The 23,590-nt window shown below is 47.3% G+C and overlaps 1 protein-coding gene across 1 annotated transcript in view; it reads right to left on the bottom strand.

Annotated features, from left to right (window-relative positions):
- Positions 1 to 4,252, bottom strand: part of Frmpd2 (FERM and PDZ domain containing 2) — a 79,190-nt gene extending 74,938 nt beyond the window's left edge. Inside the window, exons 1-2 of the mRNA XM_032919361.1 lie at positions 4,129 to 4,252; positions 2,336 to 2,493 (exon numbers count right to left, since the gene is read on the bottom strand). Coding sequence (XP_032775252.1) covers positions 2,336 to 2,493; positions 4,129 to 4,252 — 282 coding nt within the window. The remainder of the gene's footprint in view (positions 1 to 2,335; positions 2,494 to 4,128) is intronic.
- Positions 4,253 to 23,590: the final 19,338 nt, after the last annotated feature.

Here is a 23,590-nt window from a genome sequence, read left to right as displayed (position 1 = left end):
TCCCGACCTTCCAGACACCCCTCACTCCTCATGCCTAGTTGGAGGGAGAACTGATGTGGTGGACGGAAAGGAACCGTGGTCATCAGAACAGTTTGGATGTAGTAGACCAAGAGAGCAGATGACCCTGCCTGCTTCGTCTTCCTAAGGAGTCAGAGGAGACTGCCTTCAGCCTCTCCCGGAGTCACTCCAGAGGCCAGGCAGAACAGAGGGGTAAGTGGCCAATACAAACACTTTCCAGATTCCTTAGAACCCAGTCCCACCCCACACTGGCTCTCTCTGACTCAGACTCACTGTCATTTTTTCCCTAACTAGCTAGCATCTTCGCAGCATTCCTGCCCTGTTCTGGATTCAGCCTCTTCTGGCCTTAGAATTCCCCAGGGCCTGACACTTCTGCATGGAGGAGGAAACAAGGGAGCTGGATTCTCTCTAGCTCTGGACTGCTAGGGCACAGGAGCAGCTGGACCTCCCTCGAGTCAAACTGCCATGGGAAGTGCTGGAGGTCACAGGGACGTCCCCAACATCACTTCATACCTGTTCAGCTCAGCTCCTCTACAAGACAGGGTCTGAGGGTGCTTCATTTAGAAGCTACAAGCTCAGAGCAACCAGAGTATGGAGGAGGGAAAGAGAACAAGGGCAGATGTGGTATATAGAGTCACCATGCTGCCACAGAGCCCAAGAACGGACAGCAGACATGGCTCTCTAGCTCTCAGAAGCCATCTCCAGAAGGTGTGAAGAGATTGAACACTTTAAATCCATCCGACCATGAGGGGAAAGAGGAGAGCGGATTTGCCCTCCCAGTCAGCCCTCTTGCCCACCACTGGCAAGGGCTTGTCCATGTTGGCTATTAGCCCCCGAATTTGCATATTGCCTTGGTGTGTCCTTGTAGAAAACCAGAGCTCAGAGTCAGGGTGACATGTTCGCTGAGTCGAAAACATGACAGGCAGCTTAGCCCAGGTGGGGCACCAAGCAGGAGGTGCCAGTGGAAGTCTGAGAAGCAGCTGTCTCCATCTGCCCAGAGGCCCAGTGAGTCACCCAGGGATCTCACAGCAGGGAGGGTGAGCAGGCCTGGATGAGCAGGCCTGGAGGAAGGAAGCCCGCGCAACTGGTGCTCCATGTTTCCATCATTACGGTATAACTTGGAGCTACACAGAACCTGATGAACCAAACCTGGAAGGGCCATTCTCTTCTCAGAGCCCTAAGGGAGAGCAGCAGCATTCCAGGGTGGTCCTGGGAGGAGCAGCACCCCAGATCCACAGGTTTCCCATGAAGGGCCAAGGAAGAAGGGCTGTGCTCACCCAGCACTGTGTGGTTGCCTTGAGCATTCTGAAATGGGAGTCCTTTCCTTCTTTCTTTCTTTCTTTCTTTCTTTCTTTCTTTCTTTCTTTCTTTCTTCCTTTCTTTCTAGCTAAAAATATTAGAACATGTTGCTGTTCAGAAGGAAAACATTTTTTCACTGAGGAAATCCAATCTTTGCTGATGCCACCATCAGCATAAGGCGCTTAGCATGGTTTTTATTGTTGTTGTTGTTGTTGTTGTTGTTGTTGTTGTTGTTATCATTATTATTAGCTTTTGTTCATTTGTTTTGTTTTGTTGGTTTATCAAGACAGGGTTTTTTTGTATGGCATTGACTCTCCTGGAACTCAATTTGAAGACCAGGCTGGCCTTGAACACCTGCCTCTTTAGTGTTAGGATTAAAGGTATGAGCCACCACCACCCAGCTTGGCATTTTTATTCTCTCTCTCTTTCTCTCTCTCTCTCTCTCTCTCTCTGTGTGTGTGTGTGTGTGTGTGTGTGTGTGTGTGTGTGTGTGATGTATATACATAATGGAGGTAGTGCATATACCCATATGCACACTCGTGGAAGCCATCGACAGACGGACAATTAGGTACCTTTCTTTAGCACCCCCTCTTTACTTTTTGAGATCTCTTACTGAACCCGGAGCTTAACAGTTGATTAAACTGGCCAGCCAGCTAGGCCCTGGAATCCTGCCCCCTCCATCTTTAAGCACTGGCATTATGGGTATGCAGCAGCACACCTGACTTACTGCATGCTTACATGCAAGCATGTTAACCAGCAAGCCACCTCCCCAGCCCCCGACACTGTTTGTAATGCTGACAATTAAGAGCATTAGGGAAGATCCAAGAGTTACATTAGTATCACTTAACTGACTGAGAAACTTGGGTTCAGTGAGGTTCATCTGCCTTGTCCAAAAGCTACTAAGTTGCTGTCAAGAAAGCATAGGAACAACCCGTTTTAAGCCCACTCTTCCTCAGAATTGGTGCGGAAGCAGAGAGTTTTGGGTGTCTCCCCAGGAGAGGCGGGATACCACACCTACTTGAGATGCGTCAGGCCGCTCCTCCTCATCTGGTCCCTGTAGCAGTTCGGGAGCCTTGAATGGTGCAGCCTCTATGTGAGAAACATTGTCTTGGAAAGAAAGACTTCCGGCTGCAGAAAGCAGGAGTGACCAGGGGCAGACCACATAGTCTGAGGAATCTGAAAAGGAGGCAACGATGGGGTGTAGGTACAGGGCCAGTGTGGCCAACAGCACTTGCTCTGAAGACTGATTCTGACCTATATAGACACAGAACAGAATAAACTCCACCCAGCACATAGAAAAGTGTATTACAAAAGGTACTGTGGGGCTGGAGAGATGGCTCAGTGGTTAAGAGCACCAACTGTACTTCCAGATGTCCTGAGTTCAGTTCCCAGCAACCACATGGTGGCTCACAACCATCTGTAATGGGATCTGATGCCCTCTCCTGGTGTGTCTGAAGACAGCAGCAGTGTACTTGAATACATTAAATAAATAAATCTTTTTAAAAAAAAAAATAGGTAGCTGTAACAGGACAAGAATTTAGCACCTACATCTGAATCTAACAAGAACCTGAAATTTTTAAAGACAAGCTAGAAATTGCTTTAGACCTGAGTTCCTTGCAGCTGGTCCAGGGCCTGAGGCAGCTGGGCATGGCACCGATCTACAACAGTTAGATCCCTCAGGACAGGAGCCAGGAGTGAGGGTTCAGGGGGAAGAGAAGCTAAGGCATAGGTCTGCAGCCTCCCTGCACTGGCTGGCTCTGGAACCCAGCGCCCAGCAGAACCTGTGCGTTCTCACATGCCCTGATGCTGATGCTGCAGCGGCTAAGTCAGGGGGCTCCTGAGTTGATACCTAAGCGTGGGTTCTCTGTATTTCCTTCATCTGCCACCGGACACCTCATAGCTCTCAATCGCCTTTTCTCATCTCCTTTAACCATTTCTAGGAACAATTCTTCCCAGAAGAGGCTTTGCAGAGACCTCACAGGAAGCAGAACTCTCCTACCTTGTCCAGGAGACTGTAATATGAATATGAAATGACCAAGTAGGGGCACCTCTGTCTTGGACTCAGCCTCGGGACATGAAAGCCCTTCTGTACCTCAAGGCCTGGCCTCACCCTTTGACTATTTTCTCAAGGACCTGTCCTCATAGGTACTGCAGGCTCCGGTCTTCCTGTCCACACTCCATCAGTCTGCTCATCTGAGTGTGCCCATATTCCATAGGGCCCCTCCTAATGCCCATGCTCTCTGTGAGTTATCCCCTGACAATTGCCTCTGTCCCACCTGGACATGACTGCTGGCCAGATAATTCAGGGACCTTCATCATACTGAGCTACAAGTACAGACCCACCATCAGAGCAACACCCAATCCAAGGAGGGGGGCAAGCTCTCCACTCCAAGGATCTATGAGGAATGTCCTGACACCTTCGTTATCTCCACGTCGAACCTTGGTGACTGTTCATGTTAACCTCCCTTGTTTAGAACATGGGTTCTGCCTTCTGATGGGCTAGAGTCTGACAGAGCAAGTACGGGCACGTCCCAAGTGTTGGAAAGGGCCGATGTTGCTGCCTCTGGTCTCTCTCTGTAAGCACCAGGTAAGCCCACAGCAGAGGTATAGCCTTTGATTCTTGGTTCTTTGGTTGTGTGGTTAAAGCCTTAACCGCCTTGGCCACCTTTCACTGCACCTGCCTGGTGGGTACCATTTGTGGTCTGGTTCTAAAAGCTTAGAGTTGATCACAGATCAAGAAGATAAGGAAGCTTATTTAGAAAGCTTTGCTTTCAGTGTCCTGTGACTCCGTTGCCCCAAACGCTCTCTTACCATTACGGAGGTCTTCCAGGAGTCGCTCAGCAGCCAGTGACAAAAGGGACCAGATTTCCTCCTCAGACAGGGCTTCACCTCTGACCTGCAGAGCACTGGCAAGTGTCACAGAGGCCACACTCATGCCTGCGAAGACACACACATGACAGAGCACTGTCATTTGGGAAATGCTCCATCACTCCAATTACTGGGTACTGTGTGGACATCCGGCTTCCATCCCCGGCATCTTTGAAGCACAGGGTAATCAGCCTAGAGAAGGAGAGGCGTTCGCTATACGTGGCCAGAGAGGTCTGTGGCTTCTTAGTGAATGAGCAATAGATTGATCGATTAACTCTCAGAAAAAGAAATGGGCTGAAGACTGAAGAGATGGCTCAGTGGTTAAGAGCAGTGACTGCTTTTCCAGAGGTTCTGAGTTCAAATCCTAGCAACCATCTCACAGCCATCTGTAATGAGATCAGATGGTCTGGTGTGTCTGAAGACAGCTACAGTGTATTTATATATAATAAATAAATCTTTAAAAAGGAGAAGAAACAATTAAAAAAAGAAGTGACAAGAAATGTGTACCAAGTATCTCTCCTCCAGGAGAGTTCCCTGTACCAAGGAGTGTTTATTACCTATACTTCATCTCTGTCTGGGAAGCAAGACTCACAGACATTTTAGCCTGAGACACATGAGTACACCTTCGTTAGCAGCCACCACTGGAGCTGGCTGCAAGTGTCACCACAGGCCTTTCCACCAGCGCTTGCCTGCAGAGGGAGAATCTCCCCAAGGAAACAAGAGTCTAACTTCCAGAACTGGAAGGATGCACAAAGTAGCTGGGGGAAGCACCCCTGCCAGGAGAGCCACTCTGTTTCCTTCTAGAAGGATCCTTTAAACCAAAGCTGACATTTCAACTTGCCCCACCCCCAACCCCAAGACACCCTCGCTAATCTCCAAAGCCCTGCTGGAGGCAGCAGGAAGGCTTAAAGCTTTTCCTAATCTGTTTATGGAGGCAGAGTACTTGCTGCTCCTGAAGGCAGGTACGCCTTGTGGAGCTGGGTAGCGAGCCCACAGGCAGCCCCAGCCTCCAGGCGCTGAGCAAAGCTGACTATTCACCGGTTGCTGGGGGTGGCAGCCGGCTCATGGCTCTTCCAAGTGCACCCGGACACCTGGAGGGGACACTGAGAGCTGTGATTTATCACAAGGACTCTATGAGGGCACCTATGGTCTCAGGTCACTGAGGGGGACTCTAGCCAGCCCAAGCATGGCAAAATATGGCTCTGGCAGTCCTTGTCCTTCTCCCTGATTCCCTCTGCCTTGCTGGAAATCCATTAGATTCCATTCCTCATGCTACCCACCAAGGTCTATTCCCTTATTTGGCCACTTCCTCCTCCTGAGGCTGACTACCAAGGTCCAACTACGTAAGTACTGAGGTTCAGCTAGCAAAGAATTGAGGTCCAGCAATCAAAAGCCCCCTTTGGCTAACCTAATTAACATCCCCAATTAAAATTAAACACCTCATCCAAACATGGGGTTTCCCCATTTACCTTGACAAACCACCATTTGCTGATGGGCAGTGTTTGTCTCCTCTCCTATCCAGCCAGAAGCAGTCCTTGGTCCTCACAGAACGATGGGTTATCCTCCTCTCCCTTGTTCCCTTCCCCTTCCCCCCTCTTCCTCTTTCTTCTGTCTTTGTCTCTTATTCCCTGTCCTATGTCCGTCCTGGGCAAATAAATGACCTTTGAGCCGACTGACTCCGAGAGTCCGGCACCTACAGACACAGACAAGAATCAATCCCAGCAGCCAGGTGAACGTCTGAGGTGCTTCGTGTTCCGGTTCGCCACATGGTTGCCTGTGTTTGTCAGAATCACGCCACGCCCATGTTTGTAGTCATATATGTCCACTCAAATCTTCTGGAGATGAATTGGGACTCAACCCAGGCCATTCCTTACTTTTTCCCTTTTTTTCTCTGTTCCATTCTCCCTTTCTCTCTTTCTTTTCCCTTTCTTTCTTCAAAAGTTGTCAAAGAACTATGAGTTAAACATTCCCATTTATCTGTCTGTTTCTAACTGTAATCACACTGAGTGGCTACTTGGATTCTCAGACAAAACTCTCGAAATTCCAGGGGGAAGCCAAGACCAGAAGAAGAAAAATACCAGCCACAGTGTAAATCTGTTAGGGAGGTGGCTCCTGGAGAAGTCTTTTCCATTCAGCAATGCCAAGGAGGCACGGGTTTTCCAGAGGACCCCTGAGCACTGGCCTAGACCTCACTACTTCATAAAATATAGCTCAAAGCCAGTTGTAGATTTCACTTAGTTCTCAAACCATACCCTTTCAAGAAAGCAAAAGAGAAAACACAGGGACCCAGACTGGTTAAAGGTTTTGTGAACTTAATACCAAGAACACGATCTATAAAGGGATGTTTAACTGATAAATAGGACATCAGCGGAATTGAATTTTTTGCTCTGAGAAAAAAATCCCATGGAGAGTATGAAAAGCAAATTTTACTAAGATAAAATATTCTAAAACCACATGACCGAAAAGACACACATATTTAGAGTGCATATTTTTAAATTCTCACAATCCATCAATAAGAAAATGATGCGGACACAGCTCAGTGGTCAACATCTCTTGCTGCCTTAGCGTGAGGACCTGAGCTGAAAGCTCAGAGCGCCTGTAAAAGCTGGCTGCCCTGTAAGAGCCTGTAGTCACCCGTACCATGTGGGAGGGGCAGACAGGCGAATACCCAGTTCAGGAGCCAGGTAGCCTGGCATACAGACAGGCAGCCCTGTCCGGGGTTGAGGGGCCCTTCCTCAAACAAGGTAGACGTTAAGGGCCAACCCCAGGGTCATTTTCTGACCGGTACGCACGTGTCATGATAAGTGTGTATCCGCATAAAGACTTGCTCAGTTGTACAAATTCACACACACACACACACACACACACACACACACACGAAAGAAAATAAATAGTATAATTAGAAAATGACACAAGCATGTCCCCAGAGATATTTATACGGATACCAAATTAAACCCATAAAAATATATTAGACATCATTAGATATGAGAGAGATGCAAATTAAAGCCACGGTGACATGATAGTGTAAACCCACTGGGATTACTAAGATAAACATTTGTCACAACCCCAAACCCTAGTGAGCGTGCATAGGAACCCAATCTTCACACAGCCAGTGAGACTGTGAAGCCGACGGGTATGCTGGAAAACAGCTTGATAGCGTCTTATAAAATCAGGCGTGCAATTGCTGTATCACCCAGCATAAACAGGTAAATCCAGACACGTATGTAAACACACATGCTCACGTGCACTCAGGAACCATCGGAGTGGAGTGTGAAAGCTCTGCTCACGCTCATTGGGGTTGGTGACCCCAGACACGTGATGTGCGAGGGCACGCAGACACACACGGGCTGAGACAGTCTCAAAATTCAAACACCGAACCCCTGCAGAAAGGTCACGCTGCGCCCAAGAGGCGCATTGGACTGTGTCAGAAATGCTGCTGCAAAGTCCAAATGGCAAATGTGTAGATCAAACAATTGGGGTCCTCAAGGAAGACAGTATTTAAAGAAAGCAAAGGAAGAAAGGGAAGGAGGAAGAGACGGAGGGAGGGGGGGAGATAAGAAGAGAGGGAGGGAGGTAAGTCACAGAATGTCAAAGTAAGAGCCTTTCTAAGTCTTCCTGTCCACAGAAGCAGTGAGAAAATGGCTCCCTCAGACGTCACAGGGCTAGGCTGTGACCCCATTCTCTGACCTCGTTATGACCTGAACTGTCAGCATGACCCCTGGAAAGCTCTCAAAAGATTTATCTGTACTGGGGCTGGAAAGATGGCTCAGCAGTTAAGAATATGTACTGCTCTTGCAGAGAACACAAGACTTTTAAGAAGTAAAAGCAAAATCTTGAAGCTAGCCTCCAACGATGCTCTAAAAAGAAAAGAATGGTCTGCACTGACCCCATTCAGAGTTCCTCCGGTGCCAACAGAGGTTTCTATAGAGGCCGATTTTTTAAACAATCAGCATTGACTATTTAACGTTGCAGCCGTCCACGATCACGATGGGATTTGCACAGATAGCCAGTTCGTCAAAAGCCACCAAGCAGCCGGCCACTGAGAAGACATCAGCCGACTTGAAAAGTCTTCCAGCATTGCCAAGAACCTAGAAGTCCCTTTGACTTGTAGAACTGCGTCCCAGCTTGAGGCGGTACATGCGGTCCAGGCTCTAAACATTTACCTCCAGCTCACCGTTAGACACTGCATGGGTAGGAAGCAGATGCCGAGTCAGATTTGTGGGCTGAAGGCACACCCTTTCATCTCTCAGAGATCTGCTGGGAGCCCGGACGTCCTTGTGCTTAAAGATAAGCACAAAGGCAAGCAGGAATGCTAACCGTGCAGCACGGTCTCTCCTGAGAGACATGTACAACCTGTTTTCCACCCCGAGGGTGGGCATGGAGGTAGATAATAGACTGGTGATATGTGCTATACATAGGTCCAGGCCATCCCAACCTCCAACAACCAGGACCAGAGGACTAATAGCCCAAATGACCTTTATCTGTGTGACCTACGACCTAGACCACGCCAGATCCTCCCCTAGGCCCTTAAGATAACACATGTAGAGTACCTCTAGAACCCAGCTTCATGGAAGACTCGAAATACACCTTGAGTTTTGACGCAGCATGGGTACTTGTGCCCTGGGGATTGTGTTACACCAGGAAACTTTCTTCCCAAATTGTATTGTACTTAAACACGCCTGCAATAAAGCTGCCCAGAGTCTAAATTTAGTGGTTTGAAACAACTCAGCTACTGAGTCTTGTTGAACTGGATTTCCTTCTTGCCTCACAGGGATCAACAGTCTGCTGGCTTTGGTGTTTGCAGAGACCCCTGCAGAGAGAGACCCCTGCAGAAAGAGACCCCTGCAGGGACACCCACGGAGAGAGACCCCTGCAGAGAGAAACCCCTGCAGAGAGAGACCCCTGCAGAGAGGGATCCCAGAAGAGAACCAAGCAGAGAGAGAGAGAGAGAGAGAGAGAGAGAGAGAGAGACCCCTGCAGAGAGAGACCCCTGCAGAGAGAGACCCCTGCAGAGAGAGACCCCTGCAGAGACCAGAAAGACATGTTGGATCCAGGTATTTAACGATGACAGTCTTCACCAACCTTCAGTAACTACTAAATTAATTGAGTGGAAACCCCAGCAGTCACACATAACAGAATGCAGGGCTTGGAAAGAAGTTAAATGTGTAAATAACAAGGAAGAACAACCATGGCACTCCTAGACAAGAGCAGGACGGAGGTTTAGCCAGACGCGCCTTTTGTATCATTGAAAATCGTATTTTCAATACACTCTCCATGCATCCCAAGGAGGAATGTTACCATAGGGGGCTGGAAAGATGTCTCAGTGGCTGAGAGCATTTGCTGCTCTTGCTGGGGACCAGAGTTCAGCTCCCAGCATCCTCGTGGTGGATCACAACTGTTTGTAACTCCAGTTCCGGGGAATATACTGGACTCCACTGGTACCACACTCATGTGGTGCATGAACACACATGCAGATAAAACATGTATATACATAAAATACAAAGAAATAAATCTTTTATTAAGCAGCCCATAAATAGAACAAAAAGACAGACACGTCATCGTTCCTAAGGAGACCCAAATATTGGACGTACTAGACAAAGACTTTATATTAGCTGCTTGAAAAGAGCTCCCGTTGCCAACAGAAATGGTGTCTAAAGAACTGAAGGAAAGTTGGGCTTTATCCCCTGCACTCAGGGGGCCGAGGCAGGTGGATCTCTTGAGTTCAAGGCCAGCCTGGTCTACATGGTGAGGTCCGGGAAAGCCAGGGATTTGTAGAGAGACCTTGTCGAAGAAGGAGGAGGATGTGGAGGAGGAGAAGAGGAAGAGGAAGAAAAGAAGACAGGAAGAGGAAGAGGAAGAACAGAAGAGAAAGAAAAGAAGAGGAAGAAGAGGTGAAGAGGAAGAAGAGGAAAAAGAGGAAGAACAAAGAACTGAGGGAAAGCAGTAGAAGAGCACAGCAGCAACAAGGTAGAAAATCTAAGCAAAGAGACAAGTGCAGTGGCTAAAATGACTCAGAGGACTTCAAAAGCTGAGGTCATCAAAAAGTAGTGAGCTCCAAAGCAGGGCAATGAAGATTATCAGCGTAGGAAAAAGGGAAAAAATTAATGAGGAAAAATGAGCAGCTGCTCAGCTCTCTGTAGGACACCCTCAGCCTAACTCACGTCCCAGGAGTCAGAGTCTCTGGGAGAGGAGAGCAAGCCCGGAGCAGAACCACGCTGACTGTAATGAAAACATTGAGTTAGCATAGGAGGAGAAGCTCAGTGAGACCCATGGAGTACCACGTCTTAATTAAGCAGCCAGCGAGGAACTAAGGAACAGTGAAAGGAGCAAAAAGGAAGAGGAACAGGCAGCAAACCCTCAGTAAAACACGCACAGCTGATTTGTCGTCTAAGCCCATGCTGGTGCAGGGACCTGACAGAGCGATCCATTCGATGTGCAGGGAAGGAAAGGGCTGTCCAGAATTCTGTCCCCAATAAAGCATCCTTCAACTTAAAGGAGAGGTGCTGGAAAGACGGCATAGAAATTAACATTTCCCCCTCCTGTAAAAGACCTGAGTTTGGTTCCCATGACCCAAGTGGCAGCTCACATCCACCTGTATCTGCCAGTTCCGGGAGATCTGGCACCCAGTGCTGCCCTCTGTGGGCTCCTGCACACTCATGGTGCATGTAAACTCAGGCAAGAGCATGCGTGCACACACACACACACACACACACACACACACACACACACACGCATGCACACCAAGTAAGTCTAAAAGGGAACTGAAAACTGGATTAAGGCATTCCCACAGAAACACCAACCCTAATTCGTTGCTGGTAGGTTTGCCCCGTCCCCCAAGAACTAAAGGGACCCTTCAGACTGACATTAGCCATGCTAGACAGTGACTCAGATCCTCATGAGAAGTAAGAGCTCCAGGAAAGGTGACAGAAGCAAGGTCAGTTGCAACCCTTGATTTAAAAGGAAGAACGACATCCAACGTGAACCTCGCGCATGCTCACGAGGGCCGACCTCTCTTGTTGCCAAGGCTGAGAGGTCCTGGAGGCCTGAAGCTGTGGTTCTCATTATGGAAAGCGACACTATCACGGCATCCACAGTGAGGGCAGCCCCATTCCTGTCCTCACACCTGTTCGAAAGCATAACCATGAGTCTTTGCAGGAAGAATGTGCACATGCACTTGTCTGTGCAAACTCTCTGCCCGCCAGGCTCCAGGCCTGCAGCAGTGTGTTTAGACCTGCCCAAGGATAGCTGGGAGCCAGAGGATTGTGTAGAAGCATCCAGAGTCCTGTCTTCCCTTAGCCGCAACCTTCTGCACCAGCCACACGTGAAAGTCACCCCAATGGACAGTAGTAGCCCTTGTGGATCCACTTTACAGACTCCACTCCAGGCCCATCATCAAGAACCAACCTGAAGCCTCAGTAAGATTTTCTTCAAAGGTGGTCTGGAGCCAGTTGACCTTTTCCTCCAATGAGAACAAGAGCCCACTCCCCTAGTACTTACTGGATGTCAAGACAAATTCAGCGTGTTGATTGGATGGGTCGTTTCAGCCCTGTTACAGAATGTGAATGGCACTGTTGTCACACCCACTTCACAAATGTGGGAACTAAGGGGCAAAGATAGAACGACTTGGCCAGCATCACATGGCTTTGGGTTTAGGCCTGTGTTTCCGGTTTCCAGGGCCATGCACTTTTTCCCCAGTCTGCTGGCTGTGGGGACAGCAGGAGGCACCTTACAGAGCAGCGGTCTGGAGAATGTGCAGCCGAGAAGCCTTTCATCACACCATGATGCCTCTGGGCTTCTCTCCAAGTTCCTCTGAATGGTCTGGTGGGCAAGGTACTGCTGTGCAACGAGCTAAAAAGGGTGCCATTAACTATTAAAAGAATACAGGGTTGCATTTCACAGACCAGTCTGGTCAGCCGGCTAGTGAGGAGTCTCTGAAAAAGCACAAAGCCAATGGGCACTGCTCTGGCCAATGCACAACCCCCATCTCATCTCTCATGAACCTTCCTGTATCTCATCTCCATGGACCTCATTATCTGAGGCCTTCTGGAGTCCTCTCAAGGCCTAAGATCCCTCCTGCCATCCCAGGCTGGGGTATGCATGCACACAGCCAGCCCTGTGTGTTTCCAGGCTTTCGTGCATCCTGCCTGCCAAGATCCGTTTTGGTTAATCTTCAGCCTTCAGCAGCCTTCCCCCGGTTTGGTGCAAGCTAACACATCCTACTGCCCACGGCCTTTAGTGCTCCTCACATGGATCATGGAGACAGAGGCTGGAATTTCATCTGTGAGGCTGTCTGGGCAATGCTCTCCGAGACTCGCTTTATTTAATATGTGTTTGTTAAGGGCATAGTGTACCTGAAGTCAGTGTAGCCCCCTCCCTTTGTGAGGGCTGGGGACAGGCATGGGAAAACAAGCCACACACAGGTAAGCAAACACAATGCCTCCATCTCAGACTGACAGGCTGCAGAGAGAGACTGAGGCAAGCTGATGTACGACAGCAGACGGTTACAGGGAGGGAGAGGGTCCTTTAACAGAATATCAGGGAAGGAATTTTGGGAGGTGGCCTTTGAGCTGAGACTCAGAGGTTGCAAAAAAACACTCTATGAGGGTAGGGTGGGTTCTAGCAAAGAATGGACACAAATATCCTTAGGATTGACAGAGTTTGAGAATGCAAGAACCCTGCATGGTGGAGACGGTGGTGAGAGGGCAGAGGACAGAGATGGGACAGGAGGCAGAGTCACAGAGGTCAGCAGGAGCAGGATGAGGTCTTGCCTAGCAGCAACAGGAAGCTGGCTGCTGGCTGCTGCTGGGCAGGGCACGTGCAGTTGGAGCAAAGGCAGGCTGGAACCTCGGTGCCCAGGCCTGTGACTGAGCAACTCTCAATCTCTCTCCCCCTCCCCCTTTTCTCCCCTCCCCCTCCTCCTCTTGCTCCTCTTCCCCCTCTGCCCCATCCTCTCTTTGTGTGCAACACAGATCACCTTGTCTGTGCTTCACCCATCTCGTGAATGCATGGTCTTCATCACTGACAAGGCTCCTACCACCCCACTGCAGGAAGAATCCTGCATCCACACGCCCCTGGTGGCCGCCAGACAGGCCACCTGTCCCATGTATGTTTGTTGTCAAGCTATTGGGCAGAATCGACCAGATGCTGGCTTTGAAGAGGTAAGCGCCTCTGCTGGCCCTAAGTGTCTTTTGACTGAGTACTGGCCTTGAGCAGTACTGAATCTCCCTGCCCCCTCTCCAGCTTCCATCAAAGAACATGGCTCTTAGAGGGATGTGTAGCCCTCTGGAAGGCCCTGAGAGGGAAGTTGGGCCCAGGACTCTAGGCTCTGCTCTTATCTCTGGGGGTTCAGGGCACATGCCCACAATATAAAGGCATGAATATCCTTAGGATTAACAGAGTCACAGCCACAGGAGGTAGACTGTGGACAGTGCGTGACGCCTCCTGTCCCATGGCAGCGGTGGCCAGGCACTGCCCTACCATCTATTTTTTTTTTTTTTTTTTTTTTTTTTTTTTTTTTTTTTGCTCTTTTTTTTTTTTTTTATTATTAACTTGAGTATTTCTTATATACTAGTGTTATTCCCTTTCCGGTTTCCGGGCAAACATCCCTCCCCCTCCCCTTCCTTATGGGTGTTCCCCTCCCAACCCTCCCCCATTGCTGCCCTCTCCCCAACAGTCTAGTTCACTGGGGGTTCAGTCTTAGCAGGACCCAGGGCTTCCCCTTCCACTGGTGCTCTTACTAGGATATTCATTACCTATGAGGTCAGAGTCCAGGGTCAGTCCATGTATAGTCTTTTGGGTAGTGGCTTAGTCCCTGGAAGCTCTGGTTGGTTGGCGTTGCTGTACATATGGGGTCTCGAGCTCCTTCAAGCTCTTCCAGTTCTTTCTCTGATTCCTTCAACGGGGGTCCTGTTCTCAGTTCAGTGGTTTCCTGCTGGCATTTGCCTCTGTATTTGCTGTATTCTGGCTGTGTCTCTCAGGAGCGATCTGCATTCACATTTTGATCATCCGTCTTGAGTTGCTCCTACCATCTATTACTCCCTCCTCCTCTAACGATCCCAGCATCTGCACTGCCTTCCATAACCTCTGAAGTATTGGCTCCCTAGTTTTGATCTCGGGTCCTATATTATGTTCCCGTGGCTGTTGTAACGTCATCGAAGGCTTGGTGACTTAAAATAACAGAAACCCATTTTCATATAGTTTCAGAGGCCACAAGGCCGAAATCAGAGTGGATTGGATGCAGGGCCTCACTGCCTCCTGATGCTTGGCAGGGGCAGAGGTCAGGGGGCAAATTCTTTGCCTCCTTCAGTTTCAGAAGATTGTCAGAATTCCTGGGTTTATGGCCATGTCATTTGAATATTGGCTCTGGAGTCATGCTGTCTTCTCTGGCCCCATCTTGTGAGCACAGAGATGTGTGAAATCCACTTAGATAATCTAGAATATTCTCCCATCTCAGATGCTTTAACTTGATTGCAGCTACAGTCTCTTCTGCATAGAGAGCGGCCATCACTGTGTCCCTAAATGAGGTGTGGATCTCCCTGGGTTTGGTTTGTGGAGTTTTATTCAGGCCTTCTCTGGCCCTGCTTTCACTCCATGCTCTCTCTTTTCAGAGACACGATATGAGCTTTAGACATTGAATCTCCAGCTTTCTGACCCCGTGGCTGTGTGACCTTGTGAACTGGGAAATGCTTGACCTCTCTGAGCCTCGGTTTTGTTATCTGAGGACTAGGGTCAGCAGCTGCTGCATCACAGAACTGATGAGATTAAACTGAAGCACTCAGAACAGAAAAGAAGCTGAGCTCACCCTGACTCCTGTCCTTTTCCATCTCGGCTTCCCCCATCCAGACCAGGCTTTCAAGCATCAGAGCTCTGAGCAGCTTCCAAGACATTGACGTTGAAGATACAGTGTTAATTGTTTCCATCTGCTTGCTGGGGCTGAGGTACTGTAAACATCCCATTTTCACCCTCACTGAAACGCTTCAACTATCTCAAGGGCCCCCAAAATAGACACCCCAGAAGGAACCAGGGAGGGTGTGGGAGTTCTAAGAAGTCACAGCTTGCAGAAAGATCTTGTCCACACTGTTCGTTCCATAACCCGACCACCCTGCTACTTGAACCTTTGTAGAGTCATTGAAAACTATCCACCCACGGCCAAATCAAGATCCAGGAGGAGTTTGCCACTAGATAAGCTGCCTCTTCCTTCTCCACAAAGAAAAAGAGCCTTCGGTTCCACTTATGCCTTAATTCGGACTAAAAAACCCAGGGCTCTGCCCTTCCGGAGTTTTCTGCAGTGACCTTTGCATTACTGTGACCAAACACCTGACAGAAACAACTTAGAGAGGGCCAGACTGCCTTCATCGTAGTTTCAAAGGCACTCCCCATCATGGCGATGATCTCAGTGAACTTCATGACGGCAGCTCTTTCCATGATGCCTGTGGTGGCTTGAGCAGGCATGGCCATCAGGGAGTGGCACACGTTAAGAGGAATTAGGAGGTGTGATCTTGTTAAAAGAAGTGTCCACCTGGAATGTCCTTTGGGTTTTCAGAAGCCCAAGTCTGACCGTCTTAGTTAGGATTTCTATTGATGCAAAGAGACAGCAACTCTCATAAAGGGAAGATTTTGGCTGGGGCCAGCTTACAATTTGCAAGCTTAGTCTGTTAGCATCATGGTGGGAAGCAGGGCAGCACAGAGGCAGACTCAGTGAGGTAGCTGAGAGTTTTACATAGGATAAACTGGCAGCAGCAAGAGGGAAATACTGGGCCTGCCTTGAGCATTTGAAACCTCAAACAGTGCTACTCCCTGGTAACCAAAAGCATCCAAATGTATAAGCTTATGAGGGCCATTCCTATTCAAACCACCACACCGACCCAGCGGCTTTCTCTCTCTTCCTGCTGCCTACGGATCCCGAGGTAGAAATCCTGGCTTCTCCAGGACCTCCATAGACCTCTTTTGCCTGCCACCGCGCTCCCTGCCATGATGATCATGAATTAGCCTTGGAAACTGTAAGCAAGCCTCAATTAAATGCTTTCTTTTTATTTAAAGAGTCCCTGTGGTCATGGCGTCTCTTCATAGCGATAGAACATTGGCTAAGACAATGGTCAAACAGGAAGCAGAGTGAGAGGTGGAGCCAAGGCCAGTTAGGATCTTCATAGACCTGCTACTGGTGACCTAGTTAGGCTAGGCAGGTCCCACCCACTAGAAGGTTCCATAGTCTCCTGAGACAACTCCATCACAATGAATGAGACTTCAAGACATGAGTGTCTGGGGAACATTCCAGATTCATAGCATAGCAAGCAAATAGTGCCTGGAATCATACCAGCACTGCTTCTCCACGTGTATCTTTTTTCTTCCCCTCCCCCTATCCCCCCAAGTCCGAATGCCCCATGACCCACCCACAATGTGGAGACAGCACTACTGAAGCATGACTTTGAGCAAGGACACGCTTGAACTCACACTTCCTTGTCTGTAATGCTGAGGCACCGGTTCCCATGTAACAGGCTAGCACTGCCCAACTGCCCACCTCTCCTTGGTGCTCCAAGATGCATGGCCCTCTCACCTGTATTTTAGGTAATGGCACCCATCCAGAGATACAATTTAGAGCTATTTGTGGTAGCACCTCTTCTGTGCCCAAGTCTTCTGCTTACCATCTCTTGCATTTGCTATAGTCCCATTACCTTAAGAAATAAATCCCCCAATGCAAATCCATTTATTTACAAATGAAACCATTTGTTATTGTAGTAATGAGAAATTCACATCGTTAGTTGTAACTGGAAGGTAATTATAACCATTTCCTTTTCAATGGATTGAATTCATGACAGGTAATATTGCTCCAGAGGCCTGGTCTTTTCTTTTGAAAGAAGCAATTAGTTTGAGAAATGGGGGAAAGCCTGGGGTTCTAAACATACTGTCTTCCTGACATTATCTGAAAGTTTTAAAGTAAAATGTCAAAAACGTAACTCAAGGTTATTGACGCAGCTTCTGTTCGGCCCGTGCACAAGGGGTTCTATCTGCTCTCCCGGAAGTGCCACTTCAGCCTTTCTGAAGCCCCGTGGGACTCCTTCTATGTCCTCAGCATGAGCTGTGGGACCCTCAGCTGTCACACTTTATGATGATAAGTTGAGGAGAATACAGTGCTTGACCCTCATTCAAGGCAAGAAAAAGAGAGAGAGAGAGACAGAGACAGAGAGAGAGAGAGACAGAGAGAGACAGAGAGAGACAGAGACAGAGAGAGACAGAGAGAGACAGAGACAGAGAGACAGAGAGCAGACAGAGACAGAGAGAGACAGAGAGGAGACAGAGACAGAGAGAGACAGACAGAGAGAGACAGAGAGAGAGAGAGAGACAGAGACAGAGAGAGACAGAGAGAAGAGAGAGAGAGACAGAGAGACAGAGACAGAGAGAGACAGAGAGAGACAGAGACAGAGGCAGACAGATGGAGAGATGGAGAGACAAAGAAGCAGAGAAATGCAGAAAGAGAATATTTCCAGAGAAACTTAAATACAGTGGGTGAGAGAAAAACAAGAACAACTGACTCCTCAGATATTAGCTGGAGTCAGAGAAACAGAATCAGGAGGCAAAATGTGTGGGGGTGTGAATGTGAGTGTGGGGGGTGAGTGTGTGGGACCTGTGAGGGGGTGTGAGGAGGTTCCAGGAGTGGGTGTGTGAAGGTGGAGGGTATGAGGGTATGGGGGTGTGAGTGGTAGGGTGTGGTGGTGAGGGTGTGGGCGTGTGCATGGGTCTCTGCGTATCAATATGTGAAGCTGATTTGTTAAGAGGAATTGGTCCATGCTGTTATGAAGGTTGAGAAGTCACATGATCTGCCAGGTACAAACTGGAAACCTGGTGCCATGTTCAAGGGTTCAATCCAAGTTCAAGGGTTGTCCAAGGCCAAGGAGCCAAGAGAAGAGGTTATATAGTTCCCATTGTGAAGCAAAAGAGTTCAAGGAGCTAAGCACAGAGGAGATGAATTCTCCCTCCTTCCCCTGCTTTTCTCTCCATCCAGGTCCTCAACTGGCTAGATGAGGCCTTTCGCATTGGCAGGGGCCGTCTGCTTTGCTGAGTCCTCTGAATCAAATGGAGACATCCCAACAGACAGAGTCCAACTGGTGTTTAATATTAGTGGTCCAGTCTACTTGATACACAGCATTGACTGTTGTACTACAACTACAGTGAACAAACTGTAACTTCTAGGTAGACAAACGTGAACGCCCACACTAAAGGCCTATTCATCCCCTTTCATATTACCAAATACGCCATGCAGGGCTGTTGATGAAAATGTGCAAGATACACACACACACACACACACACACACACACAATCTCACACACACACACACAATCTCACACACACACACACAATCACACACACATACACACAATCTCACACACACACACACAATCATACACACACTCTCTCTCTCTCACACACACACACACACACACATACACAATCTCACACACACAATCTCACACACACACACATAATCACACACACATACAATCATGCACACACACACAAACACACAAACACACACAAAATCTCACACACACACACAATCACACACACACAAAATCACACACGCACAAGAGAAAAATATAATCTATAGAGACAAGACAAGTGATTCAGCCCATGAGTGGGCTCTGGAAAAATTTTGGAATTACCATGCTAGAGATAAAAAAAATAATAATAATTGCCAGGGGCTGGAGAGATTGCTCAGTGGTTAAGAGCACTGACTGCTCTTCCAGAAGTCCTGAGTTCAAATCCCAGCAACAACATGGTGGCTCACAACCATCTGTAATGGGATCTGATGCCCTCTTCTGGTGTGTCTGAAGCCAGCTACAGTGTACTCAGATACATACATATAATAATAAAAATATCTTCAAAAAAATAAGTGGCTAATACATTAAGGGCTCTAGTTTTTAAACTGGATAGTATGCATAAGTAATATAAGCAGAAAGGTAGAAATTCTAAAAACGAAATTAAAAATAATGCTCTCAATCAGCAGGATGATGCCAGGCCTGGCAGCATGACACCCATAACCGTCGGCACTCAGAAGTCTGAGGCAGGAGAACTGGGAGTTCAAGACTGATCCGAGGTTGAGAGAAAGTTCTAGAACAGCTGGGAATATAAGGAAAACACTGTCTCAAAAAACAAACAAGAAATAAAAATCAGCCACACTGTGAGAGAAGTGAAGATCACCTTCAGTGTTCTGAAGAAGGAGTCAATGCGGAGTTTCCTGGACTGAAACTCAAGGACAAGGCGGGAGACGCGAATGTGGAGCAGATTATCCCAATGCCTGTGTGCAGTGTGATCCTGTCTATTCTCTTCGGAAGAGAACAGTGGCAGACCTGTAACAGCTGAGCGGCTTCCAAATTGGTACCAGATGCAGACCGAGGACTTTTGAGGAGCATTAATCAGGACAGAAAATCAACATGTGGACATATCACACAGGAAGTATCGGAAGCCAAGCACAAGAAAATCCTGGGAGATCCCAGAGAGAAGCCACAGCTTAGCTAAAATGAGGAGGAGGAGAAGCATACTAGAGTTCCCTTAAAAAGGAACGCTCAAGCAAAAAGATGGTGAATCAAAACATCTGAAGTCCTGAAATAAGTCCGCTCACCTACAATACTGTGTCCAGCAAAAAGCAAAAACGTTTTTCAAAAGTTAGGAGATAAATTTCTCAGATAAGCGAACACAGAAAATTGGTCCCCAGAAGATCTGGCTTGAACAAACATTATCTTCAAAGAACAAGATAATTATAAATGCTACAAATTCAGATCTTTTATATTTTTATTTCCCTTATTCTTAGTTGATCTCTGAAACTAACTGTTCAAATGAGAGTAGTGACAAAGAATTGTCCAGTTAACAATTCACAATTATCCAGTCATACAGGATAGGAGAGAGACCAAGATTCCCTGCTCTCGGCTCCCACCCGCACTCTCAATTGTTTAAAAGTAGATGCAGGTGCACTGTAACTTTTTTACTGCAAACTCTGGCATGACCACTAGAAACATTTGCAAAAAGGAATATAACTGATATGGGACTAGAACCTTATCAATGGAACCTTATAAATGCTTAAGTGCGATTAGCAATGGTACAAAAAATAGAACATGTGCAAATCTTCTGGGGACACGGGATAGAGCAAAGTCATAAACATAGCCACTAGGAATTCAAGTGTGCCAATTATCACTTCAGTTATAAACGGTCTGGCCAGGACGGGAAGAAACTGACAAATAATTTTAAAAAGAAAACCCCACCCCACTGTTTATAAGAAACACATTTCAACATGAAAGAAACAGGGAGTGAAGCAAATAAAGAGAAATGACGGAAACTAAATGAAAATGGGCGAAGGAATGAAAATACGTTCTACTAAACACAAACGCGAGAAAGCTGAAGAGACGGTTATCATTTCAGAGCAAGGAAAACTGTCACCAACACCGCACCGTGACAGAGGTCAGTGCTCCAACAGGGCATTAAAAAGTCCTTAGTATGTGTGCACTAGACAGCAGAGGGCCAAAGCATTAGAGATACCCTGGTCAAGCCCTTATATATTGTTTGCAAGAATATAAATGACTGCAGCCTTTATGGAAATCAATATGCAGGTTCCTTTTTAAGAGGCTAAAATTAAAAGTTCTGTGGGATCCAGCTATGCCGCACCCGGCAGAGTCTCAGTCAGATTTGCACAGTAATATGGGCATGCCTTCGTGCACTGCAGCACTTTCAAACAGCCCAGATTTGGAATCAGCTTAGATGCCTATCAACAAATGAATGAGTAAAGAAAACGTGCTGTAGAAGCACAAATGAGGTTTAGTTGACCACAAACAGAAATGAAATGATGTCACCTGGAAGGAAGTGGATAAAGCTAGATATGTGATGTAATGGCAAAATAACCTAGGCGGGTGTGGCAACAGGGGAGTCCAGAGGATAAGACAAGGAGGGCAGGAAAGACAGATGTGCATGTTCCATGTGGTACGTGGGATCCAATTTCATGTATGTCAGGAGGGAGGCTGTCTGGGAGGCACAAGGGGACCAGCAGGAGGGCGGAGGAAGAAGAGAGAACAGTGGAGGGGAGAACACGAGCGAAGCTCGATGGTGTCCATGCTTAAACTGTTACGATAAAGCCCATTACACTGTATGCTGAACACGAGCGCACACACACACACACACACATGCACACACACACTCACATGCACATACGTGAGGCAAAAACTGGTAGAACTGAAGTGGGAAACAAATAATGCATTATTGTTTTTTAGATTTATTTATTTATTCTATATAAATAATAGCTGTAGACACTGTAGCTGTCTTCAGACACACCAGAAGAGGGCATCGGATCCCATTACAGATGGTTGTGAGCCACCATGTGGTTGCTGGGAATTGAACTCAGGACCTCAGGAAGAGCAGCCGGTGCTCTAACCACTAAGCCATCTCTCCAGCCCTAAACAACACATTACTGTTGCAGCTGGAGATGTTGATGTCTTCTCTCAGTAATTAACAGACTCAGCAGGCAGAAAATCAATAAAGATGTAGTTGAAGTGAGCACGCCATCAATCAACGGGTTCCAACTGACATCTTACAGGCTACTTTACCCACAGACTACATACTCTTTCCAGGCTCAAATAGGGCTTTCACCAAGGTCTACCAGAACTGTGCACCATAAAACACACTTGAACAAATTTACAGGTTCAAAAACCATATGGATAGATTCATGTGGGATTAAACTATACATCAGAAACACAGGAACTGCAGGGGTGGCTCAGCAAGTAACATCACTTTCTGCACAGCAAGGCAGGTTGGGATTCAGAATCCCAGCAACATGTGAATACCAAATGGCATGGCAGCCTGCGTGTAATACCACCTAGACTAGCCAAATCGGTGAGCTCTGTGTTCAAGTGGGGGACCCTTCCTCAGTATATAAGGCAGAGAGTGACTGAGAAAGACACTCGAAGTCAGTCTCTATCCTCTACAGGCACACACACATAGGTAGCAGACATACATGAGCATACATGCACACATACATACATACATGCATACATATATACATACATGCATGCACACATACATACATACATACATGCACACATACATACATACATGCACACACACATGCATGCACACATACATACATGCACACATACATACATACATACATACATACATACATACATATGCCCTAACACATGCAGCAGACATATACACACATACACACACACACACACACACACACACACACGCATGCACGCATGCACATACAGATGCGTGCACGGACATGCACACACTTATTGCATTAACAGAAAACATCTTTAAAATCTTCACATATTTGAGTATTAGGCCTCTTCATGGGGCAAGAAAAAAAATCCCAAGAGAAAAACTTAAAGCAATTTATATCACTTGTAATATATTTTATTTTGCGTATGGATGTTTTGCCTGTGTGTGCTTCCATGTACTCTGTGTGTGTGCCTACTGCCCACATATGCCAGAAGAGAGCATCTGATCTCCCGGGATGGGGGTTACAGATGGTTGTGAGCCACCATGTGGTTGCTGGGAATTGAACCCAGGTCCTCTGGAAGAGCTGCCAGTGCTCTTAACCACTGAGCCATCTCTCCACTCCTAAAATATGTTTTAATTAAATGAAAATGTGTGAGGTGCAATAAAAGCAGTGCTCATACAGAATGGTACAACACTGAATAAGCAACCCGGGAATGAATAAAGATCTGGTTCTACACTATGCCTTCTATGTGGCCTACAACGGAAGGAGGAGTATCATGAAGTTGAAGAAACAAGAACAAATAATAGAATTGGTAAAAGTCATAATCAAAACAGAAAATAGAGAACCCAAAAGCTTGTATCCTCAAATATAAATAAAATTGATAAACATGTAGGCAAAAGAAGCCAGGATAAAAGAAAAGGCACACACACACACACACACACACACACACACACACACACACACACACACACATTCCAAATCGTAAAATAAAAGAAGAGTCATTACTTCTTATCCCAGGATAAAGGAATAATATGAACAAGTCTGCAGCCACAGTTTAGTAACTCAGATAAAACTTACACATAGAAGGCTCAGGAAATAGCACAATCAGCAAAGTATTTGCCAAAGAAGCAGTAAGACGAAGTTCAATCCCAGAATCCACATTTAAAAGAAAACAAGGGCCACGAAGCCCAGCATAGTGATGCACACTTGATGTCCCAGCACTGGGAAGCTGCGACAGCCAGGTCTGGAAGTGACTCAGTCAGTAATATCAGACCCAGAGTCCTTCACGAAGCCCAGTGAACACTGGAGGGAAGGGACATGCATTCTACGGACTCAGGAAATGAAAGAGAAGGTAACATGTTCTAACCTATTCTCTGAGGCTAGAATTACCCCAAGATGGAAATCAGAAAAAGATGTGAC

The sequence above is a fragment of the Rattus rattus genome, chromosome 13, assembly GCF_011064425.1.
Source record: "Rattus rattus isolate New Zealand chromosome 13, Rrattus_CSIRO_v1, whole genome shotgun sequence".
NCBI lineage: Eukaryota > Metazoa > Chordata > Mammalia > Rodentia > Muridae > Rattus > Rattus rattus.
This window is presented reverse-complemented; position numbering and strand designations above follow the sequence as displayed.